A 16256-nucleotide genomic window follows, 5' to 3' on the forward strand; every position below is an offset into this window, starting at 1 on the left:
CAACTGACTGACTTCGGCTGATTTCTGCACTTATATATATATATTATATATATATATATATACTTTTTAAAATATCATTTATTTAATAATTTTACTGATTTAACGACAAATATTAAATCAACATCCCATTTTCTAAGAGACATCCTGTATATACAGTAGAACTTCGATTATCCGGGCCGGCCGGGACCGAACGGTTGCTGGATAATCGAAAACACCAATTTTGCAAAAAATATTAACTTTATTACACATACCTATTACATACATTTGTGGTCCATTTTCGGTGGGATTTCAGGTTATTTCAGAAACTACTAAAGATATGATTTTCATGACAAACTCAATTGTCAGATCAGAAATTGCTATCTTCATTTGTTTCTGAGTTACTGGGCGTTTCTCGTTATTGTGACACTTCTGAATATGTCTGTATCTCAGCTATTAAATAAGATAGAGTTAACGAGAAAACTGCTCAAGACTAATTCTTTGGTGTAGAATTGAATGCCGGTATTAGATTTTTAGTAGGTCTTAAGATTCCAAAGTTATATTTTTTTAAATGGAAATCGTAGCTGGTCATGACCTAAAAAAAATGGAGATTTTTTTTTGCTTTTCAGCAATTTATCGCATGCTGTAGTTATTTTTATAAACACAGAAGATACGGGGCGTTTTATATACAAATTTGATCCTTTTTTACATTTTAATATGGCTGACTATGAAAATACATACAAAACTATAATTCTTACTTTTACAAAACTCATATCTGTTGTAAAAATATGAAATTTAAAATTAAAATATATATTACAGATAAGAAGACAGTTTTCAAATTTTTAATATTCAAGTTACAATATTAAACGTAAATTAAACAATAGTAAGTACCTTCATTATCATCTAAATGTTCAAATTGTCGTCCCTCAACTGTCACACATTACGCGCATTTTCTGGCAACACTTCGGGTAACATTCATTAAATGTACATTAGAAATATTAAAAAAATTTTCACCATTTCGTTGAAGTTCCTCGATAGAGTAAAAAGGAATTTTAAATATAATGTCTTTTAGAAAACCTCAAAGGAAAAAGTCCAAGGGACTCAAATCAGGTAACCTACATCTGATCGGTCCGTTTGTTCCTATCCACCTATCTCCTAAAATTTCGTTAGTATTATATTATCATATTAATATATGTTGTGCATTTAAAATAAATATCATTTTTTTACAACAGATATAAGTTTTGTAAAAGTAGGAATTATAGTTTTATATGTATTTTCATAGCCAGCCATATTAAAATGGAAAAACATATAATTGTAAAAATAACTATAGTATTATATATTGCTAAAAAACAAAAAAATCTATTTTTTTAGGCCATGGTCAGCTACGATTTCCATTTAAAAAAATATAACTGGGTCATAACTCCGAAATCTTAAGATCTACTAGAAATCTAATATTGGTATTCAATTCTACGCCAAAGAATTAGTCTTGAGCAGTTTTCACTTTAACTTAATTTATTTAGATACAGACATGTTCAAAAATGTGACAATAACAAGAAACGCCGTGTACTCAGAAACAAATGAAGATAGCAAATTTCTAATTTGACAATCGTGTTTGCCATGAAAATCGAGCTCGAGAACGTGATGTCAGATCTATCATACCTTTAGTAGTTTCTGAAATACCCTGAATTCTCATCGAAAATGGACCTTCCTGTACATTGAGGTGGCCCTGGCTGTCTCTTGTGAAATCATGTTAGTTTATCATGTTTTAAGAGGCCCCTTAAAATATCAGCTCAAAAAAAATTTTTTTAGAGGTCGCTCAAGATTTTTAAACAAAATCTTCAAAAATTGAATTTTTTTTTAAATTTTTTTTCTCGTTATTTTATCATTTTCTAGGTTGAAAAAAATCTCGATTCTGAAAATTTCAAATCGATATTTTAATTCTAAAGGTCAGTCATAATTATTTTAACTTTTAAAGTAGTGTACCTATGTTTTCGAGCGACCTCTAAAAATAAATATCAATGAACAAATAATTTTTTTTATTGAATTTGATGAACAAAAGAATAGAAATAAATCACGAGACATTTAAATTTTAAAAAATTAAGAAATTATAAATATTTGATACCACAGTGCGGTGGTAAATTTTGCTTCGAGAAATTTTTTAAGTGTCGTGATTTATTCATTTGTTCATCAAATTCAATAAAAAAAATTATTAGTTCGTTGATATTTATTTCAAGAGGTTGCTCGAAAACATTTTAGGTACACTCCTTTTAAAGTTAATATAATTATGAGTGACCTTTAGAAATTAAAATATCGATTTGAAATTTTCAGAATTGAGATTTTTTTCAACCTAGAAAATGATAAAATAACGAAAAAAAATTCAATTTCTGACGATTTTGGAAATTTTTACTGATATTTTTACAAGAGACACAAAAAAAATATTAGTTTTTTTTGGGCCAGCTTACTATACATATGTAGGTAAATAATATGTATGCGATAAACAGGCAGAAACTCATCTTTTTCTTTTTGTTTCTGAGCGCTTTTTTCGCCCCGCCACGAATAATCTGCCCACGGATCAGCTACGCACGGATAATTGGGGTTCCACTGTAAAAGAAAAATAATTTCTTGTGTAGTAATTAAGGGATAATTTAATCATACTGAAGTGATAAGAATTTTTAATAAAATATTCTTGAAATTTATAAATAATTTATTATTATACAAAATCAACACTTAAAATAACTATAATACATTTTATTACTAGTTTACATTATATCCAAATATATTATAAAATATAAATACTTTTGTATAAACATATTACATAAATATTGTTCCCTTAACAATTTTAGGCAATGAATACATCAGTAACATTTTAGGTACTAACTTGTATATCGCAGAATAAGAATTTATCACTTTTAATAAATTGCGCTCTTAGCCGTAAAGCTCCTAGCTCTCACTCAATTTTTTTTTCTACACGAAAACGTATTTTATATTTCAAAATTAAATTGTACAAAAAAAAATACCCTTTTGATTGAAACTGAAATTTATGATTTAATTTTTTTAATTAGTAACAATTCGTATTAAAAAATTAACTAATCCCCAGAAAACTAATGCAGCCTTGTTTTTTGACTGTTTAATACCTTACGTTCTATATTTTTAGCAAGTCACAATATTATTAAAATATCGCAATACTTCTCACGTCTCAAAATGTATCAACTACGACAATGCTTTAATTGCGAATAGCGCTGTAGCGACACAGGTGCGCTATAAAACATCGACAACTTCTACAGTGCAAAGTTAATACTTATATAATGCAAATACACGTTTACTTAAAACATTTCTTTAAATTAAAATTGAAGGGTATTAAAAATCGCCCGATGTGAAATGTGTGATGAAATATTTTTAATGTACCTCGTCGAAAAAAAATTGCAATATACAAATGGGTTCGGTAACTGTACACCAGAAATTCATATTACACTGAAACTACGTTAATAAATACTGTATCACTGCATTATCAAATCTCCACCTAAGTATATACAAAAAAGAAAGTGGATGTAATACGTTACGCTATAAAACTAGGATTACCCTGATCTGTAGTAAGTACATTGCCCCTTACTCATTCACAAAGAAGACAAATAACACACCACTTCCCCTTTTTAAAAAATATAGTTACATTTTTACACCATAATGTCTAATAGTTCAAATAGAATTATTTGAATACAATTCCACTTCTGATAAATCCCCATTAACAATAACAACTTCAACATACCACAATATTTTCGGATCCGTATTCTTTGTGAATGCTCATCCTCATTCCGCAAAATGAACAACTAACACATTACGCGAATTCCTAACAACCAATAAAATTTAAAATATCAACAGCGTTATATTTCAAATCGTACAAACATATATTTAAGGCCGTAAGACACAGGTTATTCTTGGCACACTCGGCAGTCTTTGTTTTATTTTAACATGCATTGGTGCCAAATATTTTTCGAACCGTGAAACAGAAATTGAACCTAAATATTCGATTCGTACATGCCTATATTTTATGCACTTATTATATTAAAGGTTTCCCGTCATCACGTAGCAGCCATATAAATGTTAATACTGAGAAAATGTTTACGTAAGTGATATTAACGACGTGACTCATCTGAATATGATCAGAACCATCGTGAGGTTTATAAAAATCAATTTTACAAAATGCTTGACGCAAAATACTTTTTAAAAAATTTTTGTGCCTTTAATAATACCAGACTACAAATTTACATTAGTTTCCAAAACGAAATATTTTTGTTCCGTATATCGGTTCATTTTATATAAAACCTTTAAGGCACAGTTACTACTAAATTCCCTTCTCGATAGCAATTACAATGGAGGTACCATCAAAAAATTTTTGTAAAAAGTGGCACAATGCAAGTTTTTCTAAAAATACTTTGTGAATCACCCTGTATGAAGATTAGAAATACAAATGCCTGAGCTAAAAGGACTAATAATATACAGAATAATAAATAGTTAATTAAAAAAATATAGCTGTCGAATTAACTAAGTCGGATGTCGCAAAAAATGTGCGCAGATATGAACCGAAGACAACGAAGTTTTATATGAATAAAAATCATATAACTGAATCTTCTTAAGAACCCTCCCAGTTTGAATGGATTATCTCATTAGGCTGCTCAAGGACTAGCATCAGAATTAAAAAAATAAAATAAGAAATAACGAAACACTTAGACGTAGGCTATGGATCAGGATCCCGTTCTAACGTTATATGATTTACTGAACCCTGGTTTGTCAGCCTCTAAGCAGTCCGAGTCTAAGCGGGGAATATTACTTCTAGTCATCAGAGACGGGTGGCAATATTTATAATATATAAGTAGAAAGGCTATAGCTAGTAAAAATGCAAGTACTTGACCTCCCGCCGCTCCATAATAGAGGAATGGATTGTCGTAGGAATTTTTTGTGACACACCTAAAATAAAGAATATGAAATAAAATAAATCCGCTAAAGGAAAAAATATAAATATAAAAATATTATGAATAACTGACAATAACTATTATTCAACAAATTATCACATTAAATACAACAAGCCTTTATCTGAATATTTAACAATTGTAGGAATGTGGAAAAATTTTGTAATGCCCCTCCTATTTATTAAAAAACCAAAATAGAATTTTTTCTAATATTGATGCCATGTAAATGTATAAAATGTTGGAAAATTTAACTACCAAGAGATTTCTTAATTTTTAAAGAGAATTAAGTAGTATATGAAAAAAATGACAAAATCACTTAAAAAATTAGTGATAAAGTTTTTGAAATATACCTTTAGTGATAATTTGGAAATAAGGGTGTAACTTTATTTGAGTTCAGTTATTCGAAATAGTAATCTGAAATACATTTTATTTCTTTTTTTTTTTAGTCAAATAAATAGTCGTTATAATTATTAGTTTTTCAAACTGCACTGTAATTCTTGTGTACGCCGCCACTGTAATATTCATGTATTTGTAACAAGATTGTTGGCAACCTACAACACCCTGTATAGTAAAACTAGTATTACAAGTAAAACTAATTTGTGTTTTGGAAATAATTATATTTACTAATTTATAATATAAAATAAGAAGAGTTTTGAAATATTTTTTGAGGTCGTTGATCCCGAATATAACCTTCAAATTGATCCATCGACGACCTGGAGCTTAGGATTGATGATTAACGTCATCTCCAAGGCTTTTCCTGAATTTCACTCTTAAATGCAACGAGACTTGACACCCGGAGGTTTTTCGGGTCGCTGATTCCTAATCTGGCGTCGGCGAACACCCCCGGACACCTGGTGCACCGGAACCTGGACATGGACATAATCTCCGTGAGTTTTCCTGTAAAATTCGCGTAAACGAGCCGAAAATCGCACCAGGGGATTTTTCGGGGCGCTCTTCTCGAAATCATTTTATAATATGACGTATGCACGACTGTGGACCCCCAGACCGGGGTGATAAAATGATATTTAGTAGAATATTTTCAAATTAGTTAATAGTTGATTAGATTAGGATAAAATGGAGTTAGATTATATTTGAGTTAAATTAAATTGAAGTTAAGAGTAGGTTAGAAATGGCAATTTATTTGGAAATAAATGATTTTGTTTTGTTTTTGAAACAACACTTGCATATATTGTAACATTCATTCGATTTATTCCCTCTATTTTCATCTTGCATCCTTTAAATGAGATAAACAATTCCAAACAAGTTATTCAGTCTCAAATATATTGAAAATTCACTGTTTATTGATTTTTCTGGAGATGACGCCGATTTCAAGGTCCAAGTTCTGGTGCACCAGGTGTCCGGGGGGTGGTCGCCGACGCCAGATTCGAGAAGAGCGCCCCGAAAAATCCCCTGATGCAATTTTCGGCTCGTTTACGCGAAATTTACAGGAAAACTCCCGGAGATAATGTCCATGTCCAGGTTCCGGTGCACCAGGTGTCCGGGGGTGCTCGCAAACGCCAGATTAGGAATCAGCGACCCGAAAAACCTCCGGGTGTCAAGTCTCGTTGCATTTAAAAGTGAAATTCAGGCGAAGCCTCGGAGATGACGTTCATCATCAATCCTAAGCTCCAGGTCGGCGATGGACCAATTTGAAGATCATATTCGGGATCAGCGACCTCGAAAACCCCTAGGCCTCTGATTTGAGTCCATTCCAGGCATTATTAACCGAGTTATGAATTTTTTCTAAGTGACTCTAAAAAATTCATTTTTCCGGATGCATTTTGCACTGCACAAATGCAGTTTGGCTGAAAAACATAATACAAAGTTGATACATATTTTTCAAATAATTTTAGAAACCGAATGCAAAAAACCCCCATCTTGATACGACTTGATCGAAAAATTTTGGAGATTTCGGCTCTTTGTGATTTATTTCCTCGACTATATTTAGAATTTGAAGGTTGGTCAAATTATGTTAAAAAAATACGATTTTGCCGTTTAAAAAAATATCGATTTAGCAGCTACTGCAGAAATCTGGCAACACCGGAAAGAATTATTTGTAAATTTTTCTTAGTCAAGTTATTTCCTACAACTTTACATTTGGATTACCATTACTTCAAATAAAAAAGTTGGCCTATGTCAGGTTTTAAAAAGATAGCACTGTATATCAGTCAGTGATATTTGACATTGACTTAGTTTATGTGAATTACATAATATCAATTCACTTGGTGTGATTGACAACTAAACAGGGCGCTAAACAAGCAAAAAATAAACAGCCAATGTTAATTTGATAAAACATGAATGGCCAAATATGTTACAGCTTCATTTTGTTACATTTATTTTAGTTTTCAGTTTATCGGTTTATGAGATGTTTGTAATATGGTAGGTGATTTCCCAATTTTCTGTTGAAATAAGCAGTTCAGGGTGTAGAAATTATGAAAGAAAAGATACAATAAAAATTCTGATTTCATGACGGACTTTGAGAAACAAACTTATGGTTTTCAAAGTCAGTTACACCCTGTATAATACAAGCATGCTTTTTTTACTATTATACTTCCATATTTATTTCAATAAGGTGTTCTCTGAAATACGTAATATTTAAATATCTGAATAATTTGATAACCTAAACGACCTCTTGGAATTAATTAGTATAATAGACGTTTCACCGTATTGTGATAACATATTATTCAGAACAATAATTGGTACTTACCAAACAACTAAGGCTGCGGTGTTTTCTATGAAGCACACCAAATAATAGGCTAGATAAACATATCTCGTTGGTCCATCCCTAGGAGATATGAAAGCTAACACGTATGCTAAACCCAAAGAGGTAGATAACAGTAACTCTTCACATCTATTACCGCACGCAGCCGTCTGGTGTTGACCTAATGCCAACCATATGGTCATTACGCCCCAATGTAATGCGCAGACACATCCCATCCACACTGGGAATATCGAACCCAGCAAACTGAGCGCTAACACCCTCGACACTAGAAAAAAGTGCTCCGTTTAATAATTGTTTGAATAAATGGATTGTGTCAAAAATTAACATTAACAAAAATACTTACAGGCACTCATGAGCTGCCAACAGAAGGCCACTAGTAATCCCACCCATTTAATTTTATTTTTATCGTCCCGCGAGTATCGCACAGAGCGATGGTAGGAAGTTAGGGACCAAGACATCGACATTAAGGCTACTAATACTGTCCATGCCTGTATAACAGCCACATCTGAAATTAATACTTCACAGTAAAATTCTTGAAACTTCGAAAAATAGGCAGAAACAAAAATAAATATATAAGACACTTACTTATACCCAACGCTGTTTTTTCAGGATGGGTCACTTGTATTAATAATATCACAAGCTGTATAACAGCCTGTGGAGCTGCATGTAAAAAGCAGTGAAAGAGCCTCAAAAGGGCACTGTTTGTGTCTTCATCTAACATCCTCCGGTACAAAGTGGTCTGTTTTGTTTCATTGTCTGTGGTTGCCGCAATTTTGCTCTTTATTCCATATATCATTGTGTCTATATACCTCAGGAGTGGAGCCAAGTGGAGGAGGAGAAATACTATTCTGACTATCCATTGGGCCACTGATGTATTTCCAACTGAGGGATCATCATGGTCTACTATGTACCTAAATAAAACGAATTTTAATTCAGACTAAAATATACGGGGTGGTCCCAAATCGTCTTGTTTATTCAAGTGATAACACAACTGAAGTGCTTGTTTTATACAAATTAATCAGAATCTTTGATATTTCAAAACATTCGATGATGATATGAAATTTTATAAATACCACCTTCATGGAGACCTGATTTTTTGAAAACCATTGATTTACTGAAATTGAATAATAGGACCTTTATCTTCTCTAATAATTGAAATAACATATTTTTTAAATAAAGTAAAAATAAAAATAGTAATAGCTATCTTCCAAAACAACCCCTCATTGGAAGCATGGGATATGAATAATACCCCATAAATTAATGTCCAGATGCTCTAAATTTAAATTTAAAATACTAAAAAGTTATCTCAAAGGACTTTGAAGGTATCAAAAATATTTATTTGACATCCATCATCTTCCTTTAAAGGGAAAAAATGTATTTAAAAAGGTGCCCCTAGTGTTTGATGTCCCGACATATACAGAGTGTCGCGCTTAAATATGATACAAGCCTGTAACTTTATTTTTTGGCCGATTTCAAAAATTTTTATTTGGGAATGTAGGGTAAAAAAACTCTACCTAACTGTGTGCACTGCTGTTTTTATTAATGCAATTTACAGCCAACTAGGACACATTTTCTTGACATCAAAACAGCTGATTGGTATTAGCGATTTTTTTTCCAAAAAAACAGATTACATATACTCATTCAGTATACCTTAAAACGTCTTACCACCAAATTTCATCAAAATCGATAAATCTTCGGGAGAGCACTCTATGGTGTCGCGAACTGTCTGTAATTTCTTTATTTTTTGACCGATTTCAAAAATTTTTTTTACAAAATGTAGGGTAGAAAAACTGTATCTGACTGTGATACTGCTGTTTTTTATTAATACAAACTAGTGCTTGTCTGAAGATGTATCGAATTTGATGAAACTTGGTGATAAGACATTTTAAGGGTTGCTGAATGGGAATACGTAATCTATTTTTTGGAAAAAAAAACCGCTAATACCAATTAGCTGTTTTGATGTCAAAAAAGGCGTCCTATAGTAGGATCGTATTCGTTGCAAAGTAGAGCAAACGATTGTCTGTCTTTTATCAAAGGGAAATTGTGTTATCATTTTTAAGACGCGTAAGATGAACCATTTCCAATTCAAAATGAAATTGAATGTAAAATCTGAAATACTGCATTATACGCATTGTGTTCTGGTAGTAGCTGTAGTCGCCCAGGTGCATCGAGTGTACAAAGTGGTCGGTTATACGTCAAATACTAACCTGGCGCGCTTGGTCATAAATCAGAGACCGTCTCCAAAAGCAAGTAAACAGTGGCGCGTACAGAGGTAAAATGTAGTACATATGTGGATTTTAAAAAACAAATTGGATTTATAATAAATAGTCTACAAGAATAAAGGAATTTTTGAAGGGACGGGGGTGCCAGACGTGAATTGATCCCTTCATAATGCATAAAGAAATTATTAAATTCCTAAACCCCCTAAAACCGTACTGCACTGGATCCCTTGACAGGCAATGATTTATTACTTTGCATCGAATATGATCGTACTATAGTTGGCCATGAATTGCATTAATGAAAACAGCAGCATTACAGATAGTTTTTTTTATCCTACATTCTAAAAAAAATAAATTTTTAAATCGGTCAAAAAACAAAGAACCTACAGGCTTGTATCACATTTAAGCGTGACACCCTGTACAAGACAGCTTATAAAATGTTAGGGGATAATATGCGGACTACCCTGTTTAAATAAATACAAAAATATTTTAGATCTAGTTTTGATCTACTGCTACTGTTGTATTGTGAGAGGTATACTCATATACATTTTTTGATTTCATGTTTAATGAATAAGTTTTGTTATTTTTATAATTATCATTTATTAAAATTATCCTCCAAGGAACTTCTAAATTTTAAACAGAAGTTACTTTTTTGTTAGTTACCTAATGTTTTGTGTAGGTTAAGCAACATAATTTTTTAACGTTTTTTTGGCGGACCAAACCATATTTAACATGGTTAACATGAGTTAGCCACTTGACAGATCTCGCAAAAAAGGCCGTACAAGTGAAAAAGGGGATCAAGTTCGCTAAGTATGTATAGCAATCTTGGAAGGGGATCTCGCAAAAAATTTTTTGGTTTAAGTGTCTAACCACAACAATCAAGTCGGTCAAGTTCCTGTTTAGATTAAATTGCGAAAATGCCAAACCGCAGTTAACTATAGTTAACAGCGTTAACGGTTTTCGCAACAAAAAAAAACACTATTATTTGATGAACGCTAGTTCAAACGAGACTCGACGTCTTGGAAATGTTTCTAGATTAAGTTTATATTGAATATTTTCTATTAATTTATAAATTCGCTATTAAACCAAGTATTCTGCATACCTAAAATTTGAAAAATATTTGTTTAAAATTTCCACTTTAAACAAATATGATATTCTCGGAATGAAAATTTCACACTAAAATTGTGAATTCACATTGACGCACACAGTTATGGGTTGACAGTGTTGACACACTGTGTAATAACTTTAGTTGAATTTGCTATTATGTTTTAGTAGATACCCAAAAAAGAACTAAAGTAAATGTATGGAAACAGTTATGGAATTTTGAAAAGTTATATAAAATCGACTATGCACCTTGAGATGTCAAAAAAACTTCATAATTTCATCTAGGTACCCACGATCAAGAGAAACATTTCCGGAATTTCTCTTTGTTGCCGCGGCAACGTTTAAAAATAACATCATGTGATTGGCTATAAAATAGACAAAGTATAGACACAGAAGATCAAATATTATCTTCTGTGGTATAGAGAAACAGAATAAAGATGGGTGGGTGGGTATTTACAGTCTATTCTAATGAACTTACAACCTAAGTTACTGTATTTGTTAGTAATATTTTAATGAGCAGCTCCTTCTAGGAGCCTCAAACACAGATTTATTGGTAAAATTTAACCTGTTAACCCAATCAATTGTAAAGGCATACGACTTATTAAAGCTTATTACTTTTATGTCACTTTAATAACCGAATGTCATTAATTGTAAGAATTTAAATATGACTGTCGTTTTGGCACACAATCAACAAACAAGGCTTTTTATATTTTTCTGGCACGGCTACAATATTCTCTTCAATCCAATTGGGAAAGTATCTCACTTGTTCTCCAAATTTCCACAGAAATTTTTATTGATAAATAATTTTACAACAGATAGAAATAAGATAAGATAAAGGATGTACTTATATAAAGCTGCGATAGAATAAATGAAAAATTTTCTTTAGACTTTTTCAAGGGACTAAATGAATTATGAAACTAAAAAAAAGAAATATTTTTATATTTCCCATTTATTCGGAACGATCTTATTATAAAACTGATGTGGGCGCGATTGTACTTGCAAGCGAAAAATATTTCGACATTTGTATATTATAACAGGCAAATTAAGGATTATCCCGCATTTAACGAAAATATTTAGTCGTTTTATAAATATTCTCGTCAAGTACTTAAAAATTTGTAGTTCTGTTATTCAATGTTATCATTATCAAAAGTTAAAAATAGGTACTATAAAATGTCAATAATTTTGTATGAGAGATATTAAAAGATTATCCATGAATTGTCATTTTACGACTTCAAGCGTGGGTAACTTGATATTAATTTATCTTATTCTGGATATTTAACTGACTGATCTTTTAGTAGCAGCGGTTTGTTTAATTTTTTTTTACAAGGCAAGAAAAGTGATTAAAATTCCACGTCTCTCACGTGGAAATCATCAGTAAACATATAAATAAAACAAACATTGTGAGAATTGCTTTTTCTATTGGTTACTCCAAAGCATGATTCATAATTATTTGTGATATTTGAAGGAGTACCTAATAAATCTATTTTTAATTATTACGCTAGGAAACAAATAAAAATCATACAAGCAGACATTTACAGTGTTTCCAAATTGTTTAGCTAATACCAAAACATTTTTTATACCTCCTACAGATTTTCTATCTTCAAAGTTCTTCCCACTCGGTTTCCTATCAAAAACAGTTACCCTGCGAGTTACCCCGGTGCGGTGGCTTTTTAAATGTTTGGCTTGAACGAAAAATTTACTATAGGTACATATATTTGAGGACCTCAAAAATTCTTTTCAGAAAAAAAAATATGTATATGAATTGGCGGTATGGACAAGTACGATACCAGATCTCGATCTCAGTACTATTGATCATTTCGGAGATATGCATGCACTTGGAATAAAGAATATATATATTTTTAATTAATTGAATTTATTTGTTTCCTGTTATTATAATCTAAATTTAATAATAATAACATAACAAGGGAGCAGTTGAAGAATAGAAAATCCATGGTGTCAATATAAATTCAAAAGATCTACATATATTAGCTTTGTTCCAAGTGCATTAGAATTAGTTTCCAACAGTCCAACGCAATCGCATTTGATTCAAAACAATGAATTTTGAACCTTATGTAAGCATTATATCCATATGCGCATGCGTCTGACTGTTGAAAACTGTTTTGGATTCTATTAGCTTTGTTCCTAGAGCAATCCAAGACGCATGCGCATTCTATACAGACACAAGTGGTGACCAAAAATGAAACCTCGTATTCTTTGGTGAATTTTAAGGGGAGTCTTTCCTATAAAGTTTTTATTTGGGACCCTTCATTAAAAAGATCTAGGGTGTTAAACTTCAAAAAATATTTTTATTTTTTTAAATAATTTAAAAAATAGTAACTGAAATAATTTGAAATTGAGCACGTATTTATGTAAACATTGTCCAAAATCTGAGTGCTTTTCCTAAAATTTACATACTCCAGTGGCGGAGATACGGGGTATCGGTGGCATATTTTTCTAAATAAAATAGTACGCCACTGCTTTACGGTAACAACCATGATATTTTCTGATTCGTCTTGCAATTTTCTACAAATTACATTAGTCATCATTTTAATGATTTTATTTGAGTAAATGCTCAAAAATACGTCCATTTCCACGAACACGGGCCCGACAACTTTTTATTAACGAAAATGTAATTTGTTCGAAATTTATTGTTGCTTGAATCTGATGAAATGCATTATTTTTCTTCTAACTGCTCAGAATGTCAAGGTTGCTATCGCAACCCACTATAAAATTAAAAAAAAGCATTTATATTCGAATATTTAAGTGTGTTCTCAGTTCGTTTTTTAAGTTTTACTCGAAAATCAGGCTTTTTTCGAAAAACATAAGAGAATAGTAATTTATGAATCGCCCTGTATAAAGCTTACATAAGGTTCAAAATTCATTGCTTCGAATCAAAAATGCGATTTCGTCCTCCCACTGCTGGGAACTGTTTCTAATGCACTAGGAACAATGCTATTGAAAAAACTACTGAAGTAAACATTATTTATATATTTGAAAATTGCAAAACCTTACATACCTAGGTACTTCAAAAGCTTGAAAAATGTAGGGTACATATTTATTTAAAAATGCATAAAAACCTACATCATGGTGTCGTATATGCTGTTTTTTCTAAAAAAAATAATTTTTTAGGTCCTCAAACACCATTATAACTTTCACAGGAAACTGTTTTTCTAAAGTTAAAGATAAAAAGGTTACAGAGCTGATCATTTTCGGCAAAATCAAGAATAATATGATCAATTTATGTGGTTATTTCAATCGACTCAAATATAAAAGTTAGAAATATAGATATATAAGTATCGTATATATAGCACAGTCCACAGTGTACAGATTAGTTTCCCCTTTAGAAAAGCAAAGCAATTTCACTTTAAAAAGCTACATGACAAAAATTAAAAATGTAGGTAGGTATCATCTAATTTGATCCATTTTTTCTGGTATTTCTTAAATAGGTACTTATTTGTAGTTGTTGGTAGAGCCAGAGCCAGGAAAAAACACTCAAATTATTATTTTGCTAACACCTACACTTATGGATAGTCAAGTACTAAATGCCTTTAAATTGTTTACATAATTTCGAGTAGTTATTCAAAATTCCAAGTCCAACACTCTAATCTAGGGTCCAACATCAATATTTTTATGTGATCTTTATTTACATACCAACATGTTTTCCTCTACAGAGGCTTTTAAAAATAGCCAGAAAAACTTACCATCTTAAACTAATCGTTGTCATAAACAAGGCAGGAATAATAACAAACGTTAAAGTCAATGCAAAATATAGTCCATGTCCGTTGACCGAGTAGAAATATAACAAAATACAGGCGAGTACTAAATCTAGGACGTAGGTTATGATGGATAGGGCAATGCAAACCGCGTAAAACATCCCGAATTTCTGAGTACTATCTGAAAATTTGTCGGGGGAATCATTTTGCTGTTTCAGGCTTTCTATTCTAGCCAAAGATGGATCTCTGGAAAATCGCACTACAGTACACTCCTCAGCCATTTCATAATAACCCGTCAAACAACACTTTAGAAAAACACAGTAAATATGGTTTTACATTAAATTTTATTAGTGGAACTACGGGCACTCTTCAGTATGTTTTGACGTTAGTAATAGGTATTTAAAATGACAACTGGAATTTCTAAAAAGGAAAAACCCTTCTAATACGACATCGCTTTTTCAGATTCGTAAGCCGTTAACCGTCTTTTACGCACTAAACACATTTCTACAAAATACTTTGAAGCTGCCCTATCAACGTTCACTAATAACTTCCATCTACTTGCTCGTACTCCTCGAAGCAATATAAAACTGTTTAGATTTGGCATCAACACAAAATGCTTGGGAATAATAGTGAAATGAAAATAAATAATTTTGACAGGTGGCAAACATCATTGCGCAGGTACAAAGTGGTCGCAAATCATTTTCAAGACCACAAGAATAAATGGGGGAGGGTTCGCGGATTTAACTCTAAACTCTATATAGGTGTAGGTATACAGAAACCTAAAAAATTTAGACCGTGTCAGGTGTCGGTTTATAAAATTTAACGTCATACACAATTTACAGTAATTTTATCATGACAGCCATGAAGGATATAATTAATTTTGACATTTTGTAAACAAGAATAATAAATGACTTTTATATGTATAAAAGACAATTATGTCACTATTGAAAATGGTTTCAAAAATCTACATATCCCAAAGATCGATGGGATATATGGCAAATAGATGCAAATACTGGTTAGAAAGAGTAGGAAATCGTGAAATGGTGGGATTTGGTATGAACGGTACACCAATGTACTTAGATCGACCAGATTTTCCTTTCTCTGCTATTAGATACAAGGAAACAACCCCTGAATTACAAGCACTTTATGAAAAACAAAAGGGAGATTGGAGACTATTAACGAAAGAGGAAAAGAAAACCTTGTATAGGGCTAATTTTTGTCAAACTTACGCTGAATTTCAAGCTCCCACTGGCGAATGGATGGAGGTGATCGGTTATGCGTTAATTTTTTGCTGTCTCGGTGTATGGCTCTTTATCATTGAGAGTCTTACGATCCACAAATCGCCCGAGAGTTTTAAACCTGCCTGGGTTAGAGCGCAAATGAGAAGGCAGATAGATTTGCAAGTGAATCCAATTACTGGGCTAGCTTCAAATTGGGATTATGAAAAAGAAGATTGGAAGGTTAAAAAATGGAATACACCATCCAATCCATTTATCAAATGCCCAGACGATGATGATTAGTATATTTATTTATAACGATTAATTCACTTCTTTTCTCT

General features: G+C 31.7%; 2 protein-coding genes across 2 annotated transcripts; one reads left to right on the forward strand and one right to left on the reverse strand.

Moving 5' to 3' along the window:
• Positions 1 to 2720: 2720 nt before the first annotated feature.
• LOC108912962 (XK-related protein 6) lies at positions 2721 to 15361 on the reverse strand. Its single transcript, XM_018718394.2, has 5 exons — positions 14687 to 15361; positions 8248 to 8573; positions 8006 to 8167; positions 7648 to 7927; positions 2721 to 4938 (listed from the first exon to the last, which is right to left on the reverse strand). Exons 1-5 carry the CDS (start codon positions 14977 to 14979, stop codon positions 4716 to 4718), a joined length of 1284 nt encoding a protein of 427 aa, XP_018573910.1. The 5' UTR covers positions 14980 to 15361; the 3' UTR covers positions 2721 to 4715.
• A 287-nt stretch (positions 15362 to 15648) lies between these two features.
• LOC108912944 lies at positions 15649 to 16218 on the forward strand. Its single transcript, XM_018718375.1, has one exon. It carries the CDS (start codon positions 15649 to 15651, stop codon positions 16216 to 16218), a length of 570 nt encoding a protein of 189 aa, XP_018573891.1.
• The last annotated feature ends 38 nt before the right edge of the window (positions 16219 to 16256 follow it).

The sequence above is a fragment of the Anoplophora glabripennis genome, unplaced genomic scaffold, assembly GCF_000390285.2.
Source record: "Anoplophora glabripennis isolate ALB-LARVAE unplaced genomic scaffold, Agla_2.0 scaffold484, whole genome shotgun sequence".
NCBI classification, from domain to species: Eukaryota; Metazoa; Arthropoda; class Insecta; order Coleoptera; family Cerambycidae; genus Anoplophora; species Anoplophora glabripennis.